General features: G+C 51.0%; 1 protein-coding gene and 1 pseudogene across 2 annotated transcripts; one reads left to right on the top strand and one right to left on the bottom strand.

The window, feature by feature from the left end:
• The first annotated feature begins 390 nt into the window (after nt 1-390).
• On the top strand, nt 391-1,322 carry LOC308052561 (olfactory receptor 14J1-like; annotated as a pseudogene). Its single transcript has one exon. The product of its transcript is annotated as an olfactory receptor 14J1-like (transcript).
• Nucleotides 1,323-10,734: 9,412 nt separating this feature from the next.
• On the bottom strand, nt 10,735-18,418 carry LOC308052560 (olfactory receptor 14A16-like; the record flags this gene model as incomplete). The annotated part of the gene is made up of 3 exons (XM_080364633.1): nt 10,735-10,869; nt 12,391-13,134; nt 18,335-18,418. 3 exons carry the CDS (start codon nt 18,416-18,418, stop codon nt 10,735-10,737), a joined length of 963 nt encoding a protein of 320 aa, XP_080220759.1.
• Between the last annotated feature and the right edge of the window lie 1,983 nt (nt 18,419-20,401).

The following is a 20,401-nucleotide window of genomic DNA, read 5'->3' as shown; positions in this document are numbered from 1 at the left end:
AGCAGCACAGCTGGGTAAGGAGAAGGTTCCACAGCATGCCTGTCTGCTTTTCTGTCATTGCTTTGTTTTATGGTAACACTGCAGTGTTCTTCCCTGTTTCTCCACCTGTCCCTGCTGCTCTTGCTTTCTGGTCTTGAGGTGCGAGTGTCGGTCACTTCTTGTTCTGATATCAACTCAAGAGGTCTTGCCCAAGAAGTGTGTTCATGGAAACCTGATTCCCAAACTGTATTTTAAGCTGTGATGAACAGTTTTTCTCACTTGGTAGAAAGAGAGAATGAGCTGAAACATCTCTCCATCAGGGAGGGGGTTTTCCATGAGAAACAGCCTGTTTCCCCTAACTTGTCACTGTTATTTCCTCCTTGCACAGGTCCTCATGCCCACAGGCAGCCAATGTCCAACAGCAGCTCCATCACTCAGTTCCTCCTCCTGCTGTTCACAGACACACGGGAGCTGCAGCTCTTGCACTTCTGGCTCTTCCTGGGCATCTACCCAGCTGCCCTCCTGGGCAACGGCCTCATCATCACCACCATAGCCTGGGACCAGCACCTCCACACCCCCATGTACTTCTTACTGCTCAACCTCGCCCTCCTTGACCTGGGCTCCATCTCTACCATTGTCCCCAAATCCATGGCCAACTCCCTCTGGGACACCAAGGTCATTTCCTATGCAGGTTGTGCCACACAACTCTTTCTGTTTGTCTTTTTAGCTTCAGCAGAGTTTTACCTTCTCACCATCATGTCGTACGACCGCTACGTTGCCATCTGCAAACCCCTGCACTACGGGACCCTCCTGGGCAGCAGAGCTTGTGTCCACATGGCAGCAGCTGCCTGGGCCACTGGGTTTCTCCATGCTCTGCTGCACACAGCCAATACATTTTCACTGCCCCTGTGCAAGGACAATGCCCTGGGCCAGTTCTTCTGTGAAATCCCCCACATCCTCAAGCTCTCCTGCTCACACTCCTACCTCAGGGAACTTGGGCTTCTCATGTTTAGTGCTTTTTTTTGGGGGGATGTTTTGTGTTCATTGTGGTGTCCTATGTGCAGATCTTGAGGGCCATGCTGAGGATCCCCTCTGAGCAGGGACAACACAAAGCCTTTTCCACCTGCCTCCCTCACCTGGTCGTGGTCTCCCTGTTCCTCAGCACTGCCATGTTTGCCTACATGAAACCCTCATCCATCTCCTCCACATCCCTGGATCTGATGGTGTCTGTTCTGTACTCCGTGGTTCCTCCAGCAGTGAACCCCCTCATCTACAGCATGAGGAACCAGGAGCTCAAGGATGCCCTGTGCAAACTCATATCCCTCTGTTTTCTGAAGCAATGAACTGGCCATCTTCTTCTATATAGGAGTTTTAATGTAGCTAATTACAAGTCCAGCCTGTCAACTGAATTTTCTGCTGTTGTTGCTTGTTTTTTTATTGTGATATTGTTGTAATCCCCTTTCATTGCTGGATTTTCTTCTATAATGTTGGTTGCTTAAATGAGCAGCAGTGCTCTCCTTGTCTCTAAACAGAGTAAAGGGCTCCTTAGTGACCTCTTTTTCACTATATCCTTCCTGCAAAGGCGTTTGGAGCTGCAGGGACAGTTCCTGTGTGTGGGTAGAGGGGAAAACAGCTCTGGCATGGCAGCCCTGCCAGGGAGCAGCAGCGCTTGTTCTTCCAGAGCTGTTCTGGTTCCACTCCACACTCTCCTTCTCATCCCTGGTGTTGGTGCAAGGCCTGAGTGCTCTGGCAGCTTGGTCACCGTTCTGCTGTGTGTCAGTGCTGTGGGCACAGGCAGGGACAAGCAATCGGCACTGCTGTGACAGAGCTGGCCTCAGTAAAATACTTGCACAAAGAAAAGTGATCTTCTATGGGCAGTGCATGATGGTTTATATCTTCTTGCAAAGTTTCTCTCAAGCTTATTCCTACAGAATTGTCCACAGATGAAACATCAGTGTGCAGCTGAACAGTGTGTATGTGCAGGGCTGGCACATAGCAGTGTCCTCTCACAGCCAGGCTCCTAATCAGAACCTGCAAAGGATACCGTCCTTGCAGCGCAGACACTCTGGAGCCTGCACAATTAGCTGAATCTTGTTTTAACATCTGTCTCAAGACGGTTACATAAAGTCCTTTAGCTGAGCTTTGCTCCTTTTACGCTCATTCTAATACTAAAACACACATCCCTAGGATGGGAGCCCCAGGCTCAGCCTGGGACCCTCTCTCAACAAGCATGTGTAGTGGTAAAATGATTATGTAACCAATATGCCAATGTGTGAACACTTGGCTTTTTTGGACTGCCGGGAGGGTCTGAATGTAGGGATAAAGTTTGTATATAATAGATGTTCCTTCTCTACCTGTTGTGCTGGTTTCATTCCAACATCCAGACTTGCACAACTCTGGAATAAACAAGATCTCATCTCTGGGTGTGGGATTGGCTTTGTGCTTCAGGTAGCGAATTTACCACGAGCAACCAGGAAGAAGGAAAACAATAAGAAACAAAAGAGGTAGGAGAGGACATAGAAAAGGTTTCAACATTTCACATTCCTGTCAAGAATGCTTCTCCTCTCGGATCTTTAGCAGGAAATAGATTTGCTCAGTTTGATAAAACAAGCATAGTTTTATCTAGTCAGGTCACAGCCCATAAGGAGGGGGATGGATGGGTGTGGGATCATGATGTCAGTTGAGTCTTAGAAACTCATAAAACAGTCAGAATCATGTGGCTGTGAAGGGATAGTGGGGTCAGTTCTGTGTCTGGAGGTGACAGCCCAGCAGCAGGGACATGGCTGGGAAAGAACCTCTGCCCAAGGGCCCACAGGTCTTACCCAGGAAGAGAGACGGGTTGTCATGTCCATCCCACCTGAGAACATGACGGGACATGGGCAGGGACATGGTTGTGTCTGTCAGAGAAGCTGAAAGGCCAGCAGCACTCATGTGATCTAGAAGATCATGGGGGGTGACTTCTCTCTGATCAGGTAAAAGACCACAAGAAGACTAACTGGTTTCTTTCCATGTTTGACGGGCCATTTCTGAGGTGGAAAATCTTTCTCAAGTAGTGGGAAAAAACAGGAGAGAAAAAAAAAAAAAAGCCACCAATTGCAGACCGGGAAGTGGAGACTGGATATGAGGAGGAAGAAATGTCACTGGAAGGGCAGTGCTGTGGTGCAAGAGGTGACCCAGAGGGAGCTGGATCAGCCCATGGTTTGTGTTCAAAGAGCAGCCAGTGAGGGTGCAGACACAGCAGTCAAAGTGCAGAAATGCTGGAATGAGAGCAGGTGGGAAGCGAGATGGGTGTCTGCAGCCTGCAGGGAAAGAGGGGCAGGGCCAGCACCGTGTGGAACAGCCTGTGGTGGAGATGGCAAAGGGCGCTGTAAGGCTGGAAGGGACCCACAGGACCCACGTCTGTGTCCCCTTGGCCATGGCAGTTGTCTCTGCCACTGAGGCTTAGGAGCAGACATGTTGTCCTCATGGCACTGGGGCCTCGCTGCCTCCTTGCAGCCCCATGGGGAAGCTGGAAGTTGTTGTCCCAGTGTTGTCCTTCCCTGGGCCTTGCACATCCACATCCCACAGTCCCAGGAAGAGCCCTGAGCCGTGTGTGAGGGACAGGATCCCCCTTCCCATTGCCTGGAACTCATGGCTTCTCCTTTTTGTTTCAGAAAGCAAACCAAGGGGTTTCTGTGCATCAGAGCTGAAGAAAAGACTCAAAGGAGACATCATGGGGGCTATAGCTTCCTCACAAGGGGAGAAGGAAGGGAAGTTATTGATGTCTTCTCTGTGGTGACTAATGACAGAAACCAAGGGAATGGAAGAAGGGTGTGCAAGGGGAGGTTCAGGTTGGACATGAGGAAAAGGTTCTTCCCCAGAGGTGCTGGACACTGAACAGGCTCCCCAGGGAGGTGTCACGGCCCCAACCTGACAGTGTTCAAGAAGAGACTGGACAATGTCCTCAGACACACGGGGTGACCTGTGGGGTGTCCTGTGCAGGGACAGGAGCTGGACTCCATGATCCTTTGGGTCCTTCCAACTCAGGACATTCTATGATTCTATGAAACACTAGGTCAAAAGTCCATGTTTCCATTGTGCAGATGAGTTGTAAACACACACATAATGTGCTTGTCCACTGTGTGCATGTGGTGAGACGAACCCAAGTGAGCACAAATGTCATCAGCTATTCCTTGGGTGCCATAAAGGTCAGTGGGACAGAGATGGTGTTCAGGGGTCTCTTTCAACCTGTGTTATTGCAGGATTCCACAAATCTTTTCCTTGGAGAGCTCTTACATGTCAGAATAGACAGAGGAATGAGAACAAAAGCAGAAGCAGAAGCAGAGATGTAAAATGTCCCAGAGCAAATACAGCAGCTCCTCTGAGGAACGTTTCTCCACTCAAACCCTTGATAGGAAATCTATCAGATACATTTGATGAGAGCAGCTCAGTTTGATCTGCTCACACACTGGACCACAAGGAGGGTGATGGTGGGTACGATTCCATGTGGTCACTTGTGTCTCAAGAACTCATAGTCCAGTAGGAGCCAATGGGTGTGGAGGTCACTGTGAGGTCACTTCTGCCTCTGCAGGGCATTGGCCAACAGCAGGAACACGGCTAGGAAAGGACTGTGAGGTCACACACACACGAGCAATGGGGCCCAATCAGCATGGCTTGATGAAAGGCAGGTCCTGCTTGACCAGCCTGATCTCCTTCTGTGACAAGGTGACCGCTGAGCAGATGAGGGAAAGTCTGTCGTGGGGAGTGAATGCGCCACACGGGCTGTGGGTGTTGTGTCCTTAGACTGCAGTGAAGCCTTTGACACCGTGTCCCACAGCATCTCCTGGAGAAGCTGCAGCTCGTGGCCTGGATGGTGTATGTGCGATGGGTAAAGAACTGGCTGGAAGGCATTTTAGAGCCATTTGTCCCCTTCCTGTTCACATGGGCATCCCATGAATACATCACTGCTCTACCCCAGTGTAGACAGGCACAAGGCCTTCTCCTCCTGGACCTCTCACCAATGCCACTGTTTTCTCCAGCACCCTCATCCTGGACTGTGGGATGCCCAGAACAGCCCTCCCAAGACAGTTTGACATAGTTTTTTTTCTACACCTTCTCCACATCCCTGCTCAATCCCCTCATGTACAGCTCAAGGACCGGAAAGGTTGAGTTCAAGGGGGACATAGAGAAAAGTGGGTAGGAAAGCTTTGAGGTGCACAGAGAGTCCATCACCATGTTGGCAAGCTGCTCTCTCTGAACAGGACCAGAGGACCTGGACAGCATTTGCTGTGTCCCAGAAACTCACCTGGAAGGTTGGGATATGGAGAAGAGGTTTGATCTGGGAAGGGACAGACAGGGGCTGGTGGAACTGGCTGATGTGACTGTGAGACGTCTCCCAAACACCTCAGAAAAGTCCTGGCTCTCAGGGAGGCTGCATGGTCCTCTGGGAAAGAAAATAGCAAAAATGACTTATCATGGAATCATAGAATAATTGTGGTTGGAAGAGACCCTTAAGATCATCGAGTCCAACCATAACCTAAATCTGGCACTAAACCATGTCCCATCTATCTGTGTTTTAAACACCTTCAGATATGGGCACTCTACAACCTCACTTCCTAATATCCAATCTAAACCTCCTCGTGTGCAACTTGAGGCCATTTCCTCTTGTCCTATCACTTGCTACTTGGGACAAGAGACCAACATCCTCCATGATAAAACCTCCTTTCAGGCAGCTGTAGAGAGTAATAAGGTCTCCCCTCAGCCTCCTGTTCTCAAGGCTGAACAGCCCCAGCTCCCTCAACGGCTCCTCGTGAGACTGTTGCTCCAGACCCTTCACCAGCCTTGTCACCCTCCTCTGAACTCTCTCCAGCACCTCAATGTCTTCCTTGCCATGAGGGGCCTCAAACTGACCCCAGGATTCAAGGTGCAGCCTCACCAGTGCCCAGTACAAAGGGATGATCACTTCTCTAGTCCTGCTAAAGCTCTGATTGAATCAAGGCTTGAACACCTTGGTGTGACCCAGTTGGTGACGGGTTGGACTGCAGACTCCTGAGGTCCCTTCAACCTCAATTCCCTCATGATCCCATTGTGATGTTGGGCTCTGTTTCAGACTGGAGCAGAGCAGGCGATGATGGGGAGGACCCACCTGTGCTGCAGATGACCATCTAAACCAACATCCCAGCCAGGGAACCAGCCAACACCTCAGTGTGACTCGCTCTGGGCAACGTGTGAGGAGTCCTGGGCAGGGCAGATTCAGAGGGCATGGGGCGCTGTGCAAGACACAACGTGATCTTGGCTTCATGCCTGCAGGCCCATCAGATGTCAGTTAATTTGAAGGAAAATTGAAATAAGAGGAACTGAAAACAAAGATCCAAAGCAGAGGAAGGTGTCAACATGCTTTTTTTTTATGCTTTTTTTTTTTGTTTCTTTGGTGTGGTGTCTTTTTTTTGAAAAGGAAAGAGTTTTCCAGAACTGGGATGGATTTAGGATACAAATGTCTTCAGCTCCAGGGACACAAACACCTGGTGCCACTGTAGATGCCCCAGGAACCCCTGCCCAGGCTCCACCTGCACTGCACGGTGCTCTGGTCTCCCCAGGTCCTGTGTGAGAGATGCCAATCGCAGGCCAGCACCTCAGGTACACTGGGCCCTAAAATGGCCCTGGCTGTTTATGATGAGACAGCTGATGACTGATGTACTAATGGTAGGAGAAGAAATATTGGTCTTCCCCTGTACTTCTGTTAACAACACTCTATGATTTCATCTCCCTCGTCATTCAGGAGTTCCCACCTCTCCTGATTAAATGTCCCTGTACAAGGACAACTTTTCAGCACTGTCTGGACGTCTGCCCTTCCCAGTGCTCTCAGGTTTCTCCTCCACTTGCTGTTTGGTCATTCAGTGGCCTCTCAACTGTCTGGTTTCTGCTTTGAGCTTCAGGGAGTTACAAACTTGCTCCATTCTTCAGAGCTCTAATTCACATGGCAGCCAACACGTTCATTGTGTTTATTTCTATCCTCTCCTGTCTCTCTGTCTAAAGCAGTTCTTGTGTGGGTGTCCCTTGTGGATGCTGGACCTCATCAGATCCACTTACACACACAGCTGAGGAAAGTGTTTTGCTGTTGATTGAAGTGTGCAGTGTTTGCACAGGAGAGCAGGTGGAGCTGGTGCACAGGAGCTGCAGCATCTCCTGCAGAGCTCAGTGGAGAAGTCTGATGGAGGAAAAGTGATGCAATCTCTGGTGGCCAATGATGGAACCGGCCGACTGGGGGTGGGGGTGAGGAGGCAGGTTGTCCATACAGTGTCCAGCCTCAGGGACTGTTCTCCTGCCTGTCCAGATGTCTTCAGGAGACCCTTGGGATCAATATCCAGTGTAGAATGCTGCTGTCACTTCTTCTATACACTGGAAAATGATAGAAAACAGCCTGGAAATAAAAAAATCCCTCCTTTATGAAATCTTCTTTGAAACCTTCATCAGCAAGTGTCCCATTGAAACCTCTCCAGTTAGTTCTACAAGTCTGGAAGATGTGAATGAAATTACAGAAAGAACCATTGCTCGTTAGGGCTTTCTGTGTTTTAATGAGCCCCATGGTGTATTTGGTGCTGAGTCCATGAACCTCAGATACCAAGCACAAACTGAAGAATCTGCTCAAGAAGTCTAAGTCAGAAGCAAACTCCAAAGTACCTTGAACCATTAATGGGCCCCACTGAGGGCTGTTACTGACAAAGCCTCCCAGGGACTCGTTAGAGCAGATAATTGGAGGCAGTGATTGCATCAGGCACAGGCAAAGTGCAGCAGCTCTGATGCTGAGAAAGCCCTTGGTTTTTCTGATGAAGGACAATGGCCGAGCCTTGAGCCCCTGCCCCTGGAAGGAAGATTCTGTCCCTCACATGTGGCTCAGGGCTCTTCCTGGGGCTGTGGGGAGTGCGATGCTCAGTGCAGGACAATGGTGTGACACTCCCTGGGGGTGCAAGGAGGCAATGGGTTGCCATGGCCATGACAACCATGTGTCTCCTCTTAGGCCTCGCTGGCAGGGACATCAGCCAGAGCCAAGAGAACAAACACCTTGGCTCTTGCAGGGACATCCAGCCTTGCCAGCGCCCTTGGCCATGTCCGCCATGGTCCATCCTGCACTGTCTCAGGCCTGTGGCTGTTTCCCCACAGGCTGCAGACACCCCATGCTCTTCCCCACCTTGTTCTCAGCACAGTGTGTCCCCACCTTTGCTGCTGTCTCTCCATCCTCACGAACTGTTCCTGGTTCCTTTCTCATGCTCTTTCTCAACAACAACAAAAAAATTAAAAATTTACACCATCTTGGAATGTGATTTTCAAGATTTCTGAAGCTACTACTGCCCTTTCTTGTCATGGTTTTACCACAGCCACCAACTAAATCCTTGATAGCTGCACACATCCTGCTCCCAGGCCCCAAATGGGATAAGGGAGAGAACAGAATGGGAAGGGAGAAACTTGTGGGTTTAGACAAAAAATTAATAAGACAATAAAAATAATACACTACTACTAATAATATACTTATACTAAGATATACATTAAGTAAAATATATGACACTCAGTGCAATCCCCCACAAAAGTCCCATTCTGCTGAACAGGCAGCCCAAAAGAAGAGAGCACCCTGGTCCTGATCAGCTGGTCCTGATCAGCTGGTCCTGATCCAGGCAAGCGAAAGTACAAGTGCAAAAGGCAGAGAGGCCCAAGAGCCCACTGAAAAACAGCAAAACAGCATAAAACTGAACTAACACTGAACTCCCAATAGAATGGAACTTCCCAACAGAGCTAACCAATGTATATGGAAATCAAAACTAACGGGCTGGAAAAGGCACCTCCAGCTATATACTGAGTATGACGCTAATGACAGAGAATAGCTCCTTGATTGATCTGGATGTCAACCAAGGTGCTGTTGTGTCTGTGCCCCTCTTAAAAATTTTTACCTGCAGCTGCACTCCAGAGAAGTCCTTGGTTTCACTGACAATAGTCCAGGTAAATTAAATAGAAATAGATAAATTAAATTAAGAAAATACACTCAGTGCAATCCCCCGTGTAACTCCACTCACACGGAGCAGCCAGTCCTGCAGAAGGGAGCACCTTGGGCCTGAACAGCCCATCCCAGCAAGAGAGAGCAAAAGGGCAACAGGCAGAAAGGCCCAAAGGCCAATGGCAAAATGGCAGAACGGCAAAAGGCCGAACTGGCATCGAACTCCTGACAGGATGAAACTTCTGAATGGAACTGACCAAACCAGCTGGAAAACCCAAAGTAACGGATGTAACAAGCCCAAAAGCCGGCTCCAGCTTTAGACTGAGCATGGCGCTAATCATAGGGAATATGTCATTGATCAGCCTGCATGTCAATCCAGGTGCTGTCCTGTCTGTGTCCCCTCCTGCCAATCTGCATCCGCAGCTGGATGGCCAAAGAAGTCCTTGGTTTCCCTGACAACAGCCAAGATACCAGTGAGTTCTGACATTCCCTTCATAGCAAATGGCAAACACTGTAAAGCTGCTAAAAGACGAAATGAACTCTATCCCAGGGAAGAAACAGCGTTATCTCATTATTCTCATAGTAAATCTAAACAAAAGACTGTACTGGCTGTGAAGGAGAGAGGTTCAAAAGGCATGAAGAAAATCAACTCAGTTTCAGCAAAACCAGCACGTTTCCTCAGGCTCCCCTTCACCAGGCTAAAGAAGTTTGGGTCTCTCAACATCTCCACACGTGACCCAGACTTTCTCTGGCCACACGACAGCTCCTCCCGTTCCTCCAGAATGGGGAACCTCACACTGGGACACACGGCTCCAGATGTGACCGCACCAGTGCTGAGTCACGATGGACAATAACTGCCCTTGTCTGGGTGGCCACGCTCCTCCCAGTGCAGCCCAATGTGCTCGTGGGCATGTTCCTGCTCAGCACCACTGAGAACTGGCTGAACATCCAGGCTCAGAGGGCTGTGACCAGTGGCACAAAGCCCAGCAGGAGGTACCATGAGGAGCACTGAAGGACACCATATCCCCACCCAACATCTCCTCCTACAGGTGTCTCTTGGGTCCCTGGAACCACCTCAGTGCCAAGGGGGAGAGCACTGCCTGTATGGGGTGGAGGAAATGGGGTCTGGAATGAGGGTCCAGGGGCAGTTTCTCCTGGTTGTTCATGCAGCAACCAGCTGGGCTGGATATTTGGAGAGAGGAACTCTTCCTAAGGGCCTCCAATGGGCATGGGGATGGTCTACAGTTTCGTGCATGCTGCCTTTTCTGGTGGAGATCACAGAGGCTGCCAGCCCTTTAGAGGACCCAGGACAGGCTTTGTCCTTCCTCTGGTCACAGCTGGACCCCAGTTCTCCAGCTTGGCCCCAGCTCAGGAGCCTTGTCCTGTGGTGACTTCTCGGGTAAGGTTGACAAGAGGGGTGCATGTTTGTCTTATGGATGTGTGATGAGCATCAGGACTGAAGTACCAGAGCATAAGGACCAGCATTTTTCTCTCTCTGGTGCTCCTGGCCCCATCCTGTGCTCCCCACAGGGTCCCAACCTGGCAGTGATGCTCTGCAGAGCAGGTTGGCTGCAGAACCATGGGGTGACTGCACACTGGTTGTGCTGCTCAGTGAGGGACACAGATGCAACTGGCTGGGCGGCACTGTCACTGAGCTCATTCCTGTGGGTCTAAAGCTCTGGAATGGGTCCAGAGCATTTCTTGGGACTCACTGAATTTTCCGCTCGTTTCAGTTCAGTAATCCCTTCCTTGTCCTTCAGGTTGCGGAAACTGGTGCAGGAAGACGCTGCCTATCCTCTTCCCAGGGACAGAGGTAGGCTGACCAGCCCTGAATTCTTCAAATCCTCCTTCAGGCCTTTCTTGAAGATGGGGTTGACATCTTCCTTTCCCAAGGACCTCAGAACTTCTTTGATTCTGTGGTCACTCTTGAAAGCACAATCCAGAATCACGGGCAAGGGTGATGTAGCAGACAGGAGCACTTGCAAGGAGCCGTCCCAGCAGCTGAGATGAATCTCACTGGGCCACTGGGGTTGTTCCTGGAGTCACACACAGAAATGCCAGGGTTCCATCAGAGCTGGCCTCGTGGACTCCTTATGCACCCAGGGATGTTCAGAGACAGAGTCTGTCCCTTTTACTCACAGAGAAGAGTAATACTGTACCTCTGGCCTCCTGTTGCTACCCCAAAGGTATGGGAGGCACCTCAGCCCCACATCATGGAGAATGGACACGGGGACCTCAGTTCAAGGAAAAAAATCCCAGTGGGTGGTTTCTCATGGGCTGTTACTCCCAATGTGAAGTGACCTCAAGACACTGTCTGTCCCGTAGGCCTTCATGGAAGTCCCAGGAGTAGCTGATGGCGTTTCTGCTCACTCAGGTTCATGCCATCTCACGCACATAATGTGCATGCTTGCATCTCATATGTACAACGCAAACATAGACTGCTGACCTGCTGATTCAGTGTCACTCCATGGAGGGAAGAAAAACCTCTGTGGGTGAGAGGCCAGTGCTGGAAATGGTGGTTGTGAGGGGCCAGTCCATGGTGATTGACCTGGGGCTCCTTCCATGCGGTGTGCAGTGCACAGGGGCAGAGCCCAGCCCCTGCTCTGCTGGTCCTGCAGGTTTCTGGCAGGATCCTGGCTGTGAGAGGACACTGCTGTGTGCCAGCCCTACACACACACACTGTTCAGCTGTACACTGGTGTTTAATCTGAGGGTTACTTTCTTGAAAATGTTATTGAGAAAAACTTTGTAAGAAGTTGAAGACTTGAACCTTCCAGCTTTGCCCATAGAAGATCACCTTTCTGTCTGGAAAGGCTGTTCTGAGGCCATCTCTGTCACAGCAGTGCCCATTGCCTGTCCCTGCCTGCACCCACAGCACTGACACACAGCAGGACAGTGACCAAGCTGCCAGAGCACTCAGGCCTTGCACCAACACCAGGGATGGGAAGGAGAGTGTGGAGTGGAACCAGAACAGCTCTGGAAGAACAAGCGCTGCTGCTCCCTGGCAGGGCTGCCAGGATGAACTCTCTTACCCTCCTCCCATGAACACGGGAACCATCCCTGAAGCTCTAAAAATGTGCTTGCAGGAAAGATATAGTGATAAACAAGTCACTAAAGAGCCTTTTATTTTGTTTAGAGACAAGGAGAGCACGGCTCCTCCTTTACACAGCCAACAGTTATAAAAGAAAAGCCAATAGTGAATTAGAAAGAGGTTGACAAGATTATCACAATAAGAAAACAACCAGCAACACCAGAAAATCCAGCTGACAGGCTCGGCTTGTAATTAGCTCCATTAAAACGCCTGTATAGACGAAGATGGCCAGTTTATTGCTTCAGAAACCAGAGGGATATGAGTTTGTACAGGGCATCCTTGAGCTCCTGGTTCCTCATGCTGTAAATAAGGGGGTTCACTGCTGGAGGCACCACTGAGTACAGAACTGACACCACCAGGTCCAGGGATGGAGAGGAAATGGATGAAGGCTTCAGATCAGCAAACATGACAGTGCTGACAAACAGGGAGACCACGGCCAGGTGAGGGAGACAGGTGGAAAAGGCTTTGTGCCGTCCCTGCTCAGAGAGGATCCTCAGCACGGACCTCAAGATCTGCACATAGGACACCACAATGAACACAAAACACACAAATGCTAAACAGACACTGACCACAAGAAGCCCAAGTTCCCTGAGGTAGGAGTGTGAGCAGGAGAGCTTGAGGATCTGGGGGATTTCACAGAAAAACTGGCCCAGGGCATTGCCCTTGCACAGGGGCAGTGAAAATGTATTGGTCGTGTGCAGCAGAGCATTGAGAAACCCAGTGGCCCAGGCAGCTGCTGCCATGTGGACACAAGCTCTGCTGCCCAGGAGGGTCCCGTAGTGCAGGGGTTTGCAGATGGCAACGTAGCGGTCGTACGACATGATGGTGGGCATAGAATACTCTGCTTTTATCCAGAAGACAAACAAAAAGAGCTGTGCAGCACATCCAAAAAAGGAGATGGCCCTGGTGTCCCAGAGGGAATTGGCCATGGACTTGGGCACAATGGTGGAGATGGAGCCCAGGTCGAGGAGGGCGAGGTTGAGCAGGAAGAAGTACATGGGGGTGTGGAGGTGCTGCTCCCAGGCTATGGCGGTGATGATGAGGCCGTTGCCCAGGAGGGCAGGCAGGTAGATGCCCAAGAAGAGCCAGAAGTGCAAGAGCTGCAGCTCCCGTGTGTCTGTGACCGGCAGGAGGAGGAACTGGGTGATGGAGCTGCTGTTGGACATTGGCTGCCTGTGGCCATGAGGACCTGTGCAAGGAGGAAAGACAGTGACAAGTTAGGGGAGACTTCTCTGTGGAAAAGAAACAGGCTGTTTCTCATGGAAAATCCCCTCCCTGATAGAGGAATGTTCCTGCTCATTCTCTCTTTCTACGAGCTGAGAAAAACAGTTTCTCACAGTGTAAGATACAGTTTGGGCATCTGGTTTCCATGAACACAGCTCTGGGGCAAGACCCCCTGAGTTCGTGTGAGAACAAAAACTGACCCACACTCGCACCCGAACTCCAGAGAGCAAGAGCAGCAGGGACAGGTGGAGAAACAGGGAAGAACACTGCAGTGATACCAGAAAATAAAGCAAGGACAGAAAGGCAGACGGACATGCTGTGGAACCTTCTCCTGACCCGGCTGTGCTGCTGCTATCCACATAATGACACTGGAGCGCAAGTACTTTTAGCACCTTTTTTGTGTACTACGTTCCAGGAACTCTTCACCTGGAGGTCCAGCTGCTGAGGTGGAGACTGGTGACCTGGAGCCCAGAGCTTTGGGGCAGAGGGTCTGCTGGGGAGGAGAGGAGACCAGGGGTTGCACTGGGAAATGTGTCTGCGCTGGAGAGGATTTGAGAGAAGTTTTTAAATCCTGTCCCCAGCATTTCTGGAAACCGTTACCTCTTATTGCACACAGACCCCCTCCCACCCGCTGTGTGCTCAGCTCTGTCCTGCTCACATCTCCTGGCTCTGCCCAGGGGCAGCTCTGTGTGTGCAGGGGCTCAGGAGCAGCTCAGACATGTCCTAACGAGAACTGGGGTCTCAGTGTGTTCTCCAAAGAGAGAAATAAATCCCCATCTTCCACTGCACACCCAGCCAACCAAGAGTGGAAAACTGAAAGCACAGACTCCTTCCCTTGCGGCTGTTCCTGTATTGATGTCCTTTTTCAGAAGGACCCTGTGTCATGTCTGTGGGGGGATCTGGAGCTCTGAGCAGCCCTGACCCACACAGCCCCCTTCAACCCCACAAGCTCCCTGTCTGCCCTGCCAGGGGTCGCTCCTTCGCCCCACAGCTGCTGCCATGGGATCTCCCGGGCAGGCTGAGCGCTGACCCTGGCAGGCGGCAGAGTCCCTGCCCGGCACAGCCCTGGGGTGCAGGGACCCTGCTCTGCAGGACAGCCCTGGGCACCCCTGGGTGCTCCCCCGGCTTCACAGCTGCTCAACATGGCCTGACAAGAGCCCCGTCCTTACAGATCCCACAAGCTGTGCCTGTGCCAGTTTCAAGAGATGCCTCCAGGAGCTACAGCTGCACTGCCCTGCACCAGAGACTTACCATGGCAAGGGCTGCAAAGGTTTCCCCTCCAGTGAGCTCTCAGTCATCCTCCAGTCCTGAGCACCTTTAATCTCTCTCTGCCTTGCTCGTCTGCTGAGATCCCCAGGCAGAGCCCTCAGCCTTGCTGCGTGTGCAGAGGAGCTGCTCCTGGGCAGAGCTGTCTCTCTGCACCGCTGCCGCTGCCATGAGCTCCCTGTGTCCCAGGAGCCCAGCCCAGCTCAGCAGCATAGGAGCAGCACAAGGCGCTTTAATGACCCCTCTGGTGGGTTTGGTGCTGAGTCCATGGACCTCAGACCCTGGAGGAAGGTGGTGAAACTTCTCAGGAAGTCAAAGTCAGATGTAAACTCCAAAGTTTCTTGTAATGTTAATGGGTCCCACTGAGGGAACCTACTGAGAAACTGTCCCAGGGTCTGTTTAGAGCAGAAAACGGGAGGCAGTGATGACAGATGAAAAAAAGCAAAGTAAAGGTCTCTCTGATGCTCAGTAAACCTAGATGTGTTTCATGAACTAAAGGACCAAACCTTGACTCCCCTTTGGAAATCTGATCCTGTCCCTCCCACGTTGCCTAGGGCCCTTCCTGGGACAGTGTGATGTGGGGCTGTGCAAGGCCAAGGGCAGGACTATGGTCCCACCCCTCCCAGGTTCCTGGCTGGGGACAAGGAGGCCATGAGGCCCCTGTGCTGCAAGGACAAGGTGTCTTCTCACAGGCGTCAGAGGTGCAGACAACAGCCACAGCCACGGGGAGAAGGAGCTCATGTCTGGTGGGGCTTTCAGCCTCTTTACATCCCGTGATCATCTCCACGACAGCCTGTCCTGTGCTGTGGCATCCCCGGCACCTCTGTCCCTGCAGGCTGCAGACATCCCCCCTGCTGCCTCACCTTGCTCTTGTCTGAGCATCTTCCTTCCTTTGCTGAGATCTCTCCATCCTCCCCAGCTGCTCCTTGAAGCACAAAACCTTGGGCTGATGCAGACTCCCTCTGCTGACCTGCTCCACCACACCACTGCCCTTCCATCACATTCCTTTCTGCTCATGTCCAGCCTGGACCTCCCCAGCTGCACTTTGGGCCATTATTTCTTTCTCATGCTCTTTCCCACTATGCAGAAACCTCCACCACCTCTGAAACCACCCTTCAAGCACTCTCAGGCTACTCCTGCACTGCTGTAGATTCCCCAGGGCTGCTGGACCAAAGCAGCCCAGGTCCCTCAGCACCCCACACCATGTGCACAAGGTGCTGAACCTGCCTTGGCACAGCCCTGCACTCTCCAGTTCCTCTCTGCTTCCCCAAACTGGGAAGCCGCACACTGGCACACACCTGTGTGTGTGGGTCACACCAGTGCTGAACCAAATGGGATGAGAACTGCAGGTATCTGGGTCCCCACGCTCCTCCTCATGCAGCCCCGTGTGCAGCTGCCTTGTTCATGGTGAGCGTGCACCACGGGCTGCTGTGGGGACCTTGTAGTGCCTAGGCCCTTCTCCTCAGGGTCACTGAGAACTCGTCATTTCATCTTGTCATAATTCAGAGATTTCTGATGGGCGAACACCAGATATTCACAAGGTCTGGACTCTCTCTGGACTGAAGTTCCATTTCCTCAGCTGTTAATGTTCACACACAGACGGCTTGTCCTGATGAGGGTGTCTCTCCCAACATAACAGCATGAGGAGTTACAGGACACTATAAATATCATCTTCTGGGTAAAAAGTGGGGTCTTGGGTGTCTAGTACTCATAATTCCAGAGGTCTGGAGTTTTTGATGTTTCCCTTCATATGGTAGAGCAGTAGGATTACGTGGAGCTTTGCCTGAGAACAGACAATGTCAGCTGAACATTGAGGACTCAGCATGAGAGGGCAGAACATCATGGGCGATGTTGTGGTGAGTGGACATCAGCTACAGGCCCATTGATCAGGAATTGGAATTAGATGAGGCCTCCATCAGACAAATGAAAGAAGCTTCATGCTTCCAGTGCCGTGTCCTCGTGCCAGACCTGAGATATCCCAATATCTGCTAGGTACCAGCCATCCAGGAAGGTTTGGAGCTCTTTGAAATCATCTTCCTGACACGGGTGACTGAGGAATCAGTGGGGTGAGGTGCCCTGTGGGACTTCACACTTACAAACCAGAAAGAGTTGGTCAGGATGGAACAGTCAGCGATGAGAAAGTGGAGCTGAGGCTCCTGGGAGATGAGAACAAGGCCAAGAGCAGGATTTCAGGAGAGCAGGATTTGGCCTGCTGAGGGACCTGCTTGGGTCCTGTGGGATATGACCTTGGTGTCTGCAGTGCTTTTCTCTCCCATTTCCTCCCTCCTCTTTCCCACCTGCTGTTGTGCAGCGTTTTTTACCCTTTCTCAAATACAATATCCCAGAGGTGCTGCCGGCATCACTGAGTGGCTCAGATTTGGCAAGGAGTGGGTCCATCCTGGAGCAGCTGAAATCGGCTCTGTCTGACATTGGTCAAACTCTTGTTCTCTTCTCAGAGAGGTGACAACTGTAGCACAGCCACAATCACCCTCAGACTTTGCCGTGTAAACCCAGTACAGGGTGACAGTGTGTTGGTTGTAACAATCTGCTGCATCATGGAGAAGTACTGGAAAAGATCTTCTGTCAGCAACCTGAGGAAATCACCATTCAGTGAGCAGGTTCCCATGGGAAACTGTAATTGTTCTGACATTCACTGGCGTGGCATATTTGCAGGTGCAGTTTCAAAGGATCTTGAGCCAACTGCTTAACATGTCTGCTTGATGGGCAACAAGGGTGACTCTCACCTGAATTGGGATCTGGGAAACAAGGAAACCCTGGTGAGGGATGTGAACATCAGTGTCCACCTTGGTTGTCTTGACCAGGAAGAAGTGGGGTCCCAGGCACCAGAATGGAGGGAGGAAGGCCAGCAACAGAGCATAGGCTGGTGGGCTCCAGAGGAGAAGACTTTGACATACTGGGGGATGGTGGGCAAAGTGGTGACATGGAAGTAGATCTGAAGGGCGAAGGAGCTCAGGAAATCTGATAATCCTTACAGGACATTCTGCTCCAAGCACAAGAATGATCTCCCCAAGCACACATGAAAAGAAGCATTTATCTTGTGAGGCTGCTCCTCTGCACTGATGGAGCTGCAGGGCACAAAGGCAGCACAGAGGAGGTGGAAGCAGGGGAAGCTGCAAAGGAGGAATTTAGAAACCTTGTCCATGGATGTGAGGGTGATGACAAAGCTGCCCTGGACCTGATACCTGCAGGCGAAGGGCAGCAAGATGAGCTGACAGAGCTTCACTTGCAGTAAGAGAATAGACAGGGTGAACGTGGGCCTGCTTCTGAACTTCATAAGAATCAGATGGGACTGAGGTTCTTCATGGCTTCTTTGCCTCCATCTTCACCAGCAAGGTCTCCTGGGACTTTGTTCCTGAAGGCAGGAGTCTGGAGAACACCCAGCAGTGGATGGGGCTCAAGTCAGGGGTGACCTGAGCAAACTCAGACACCGTTACAGAACAGAAGATGGGTCACTTGACCAGCTCCTGAACACAAGTATCGCTGTGCTGTGGCACCTGAGATTGCCAGGAACACCCACCTCTTGGTCCAGAGGAGTGTGACTCCTCTTGAGCTGTCCTGGCCTGTCTCCTCACTCACATGGTGATGTAGGCACCCACTTTTCTGACATATTCAGTCTTTATCAGGAGATGCAACACATTAATATGAACTGGAGGCTGCTGATGCCACCTGTTCTGGAAAGGGAGGGAAGGGTGAGCAGGGAAGCAAATAGAAGAAATTTGGCTTTATTGCTATTTATTATGGAAATACTCTCTGTTTCGCTGTTTCTGAAATCTCCCTAATCATCCACACCAGACTTGAAGCCTTTAGGACAATGATGCACAGACCCTTGGCTTGTAAGAGCATTGTAAATGTCAATGAGCCCTCTGCTGCCATGATCCCGAACAGCAGATACTGAGAGAATGAACAAACCTCTAATGAAGTGAAAGGCAGAAGCAAACCCCAAGTTTCTGAGAGTGTTTGGATCCCATGAAGGGCCATCACTGACACAGCTGTGAAGGAAACAACCAGTGCAGGTCCCTGTCCCTGGAGGCTGGTGAAGGAAAGACCTGGAGACAGTGGTTCGAGGTGGTGAGGGCCATGTGGAGGTGGCTCTGGTGCAATGTCAGCCCTTGATGCTTGTTCATCACCCGAATGGCTGAGCCCTGTCCCCTGGGAACTGGTATATTTTTCTACAATGTTTTTCAAGGCTTTTCGTGTGGTCAGTGTGAGTGTTTTGTGTTTTGGGGGTGGTGTTTATATCAAGTGCTGTTGCTTTAACTAAAAGGCTCTTGTTTTCTGTGGAGCTGGAAAGGCCCATGAGTTCCTCACAACTCATCCAGCTTCTTTCATACACCTGGCAATGGTCACCAGTCACCTCAGTGTTCTAGTCACACACTCGCCTAAATCCTCTATTTGGATCCACAACCCATCACTGCAGGAGGTTCATGGATCCACCAGGCTCATGGATGATTCCTGAGGACCATCCAAGTGTGGGCAGTGTAAGAGAGGAGCAGAACAGGGTCAGCTCATGGGCCATGACTGAGCACAGCCACCCCAGCAGCAGGTGTTCCCCATCTCCCAGGCACAGCCATGCCCACAGCATGCAAATGGCGCTGCCATACATGATTAGCCCAAGACAGGCCTTTCTTCCTTCCGTATTCCTAGGAAAATCTTCCTCCTGTTCCTCCTCCACCTGCACACATCAACTGCTTTCCATTTCTGGGCTCAGACATGGCTGGAAGGGTTCACTGAAGCCATCAGCCATCTCATTGCTTCTCCCTGACATGCCCTGACCCTCTCCCACACCTACAATGGCCAATCACGGCTGCTCAGGCCTCCCGCTCTTCAGAAGACGCCTCGAGCTTCTTGGTTCTTCCTGGTGCTTGTTATAAACTTCCTTGCTATCTCCAGAGTTCATGGTGAGCTTTCTTGTCCATAAGAGCCCCTTTATGACCATGTTTCACTAAATGGTTGTGTTTGTATGATCATTTGTGCAGAAAGGGCAGTCACAGGACAGCACCCAATATGTCAACACTGATGCCCAGTGAAATGCCGTAAAGCCCCAATGAGTTCCCCCTGTGTCTGTGTCTCTCCTGGAAGGAGTCTGTCCCGAGAAGGGGATCCAGCTCCTGCCACTCTCTGCAGAGGCACATGAGCAGTGTCCATCACCTGGGGACACAAAGGGTGACGTTTGCCAGACCACCCGTCATCTGAACCACTTAAATGTGTGCCTGTGTATGGGGTATGGAGCCTTATAGTGCAAATGCCTATTTAATTGTCATTGCCAGAGGGGCGACCACAGATGCAGTGTACTATTTTATAGATATTTAAATATAAGCATATAAAACTGACATTCCTAGACAAATTACACAAACACTTGAAGGATTATCAATGCCTTTTAACATGATTATCCTCAGAAGCCCCACCAGCTTTACATCTCAAGAAATGGGATCCAGAGTCCAAGGGCAGGATGGTTTGGGCTCTGTGCTGGGATCTGGAAACTGAAACGTGCTCCCATCTCCCAGCTCCCTGCCCTCCTCAGTGAGGGTGTGAGACATTCTGCCAGCGAGGGCTGAACTCACAGCCATGACCAGTATCTTATGTCCAGCTGCAGCCAATGGTGTCCTGCCAGCTCAGGATTGGAGCTTCCATTGCGGGAGGTGTTTAAAAGATGTGCAGATGTGGAATTTTGGGACATGGTTTAGTGGTGGACTTGTCAGTGTTTGATTTACAGTTGGACTCTGCATTCTTAAGGGTCTTTTCCAGCCTAAATGATTCTATGATTCTCTGATTCTATGATTTGAGCTGAAACAATTTCAGTTCCATCACCTCCATCTTCCCTCAGAGGCGTCTGTTGTGTGGCACAACTGTCCTGGC

The sequence above is a fragment of the Nesoenas mayeri genome (assembly GCF_963082525.1).
Source record: "Nesoenas mayeri genome assembly, contig: SCAFFOLD_35, whole genome shotgun sequence".
In the NCBI taxonomy this organism is placed as follows: Eukaryota; Metazoa; Chordata; class Aves; order Columbiformes; family Columbidae; genus Nesoenas; species Nesoenas mayeri.
Note: the sequence above shows the minus strand (reverse complement) of the source record. Positions and strands in the feature narration are given on the sequence as shown.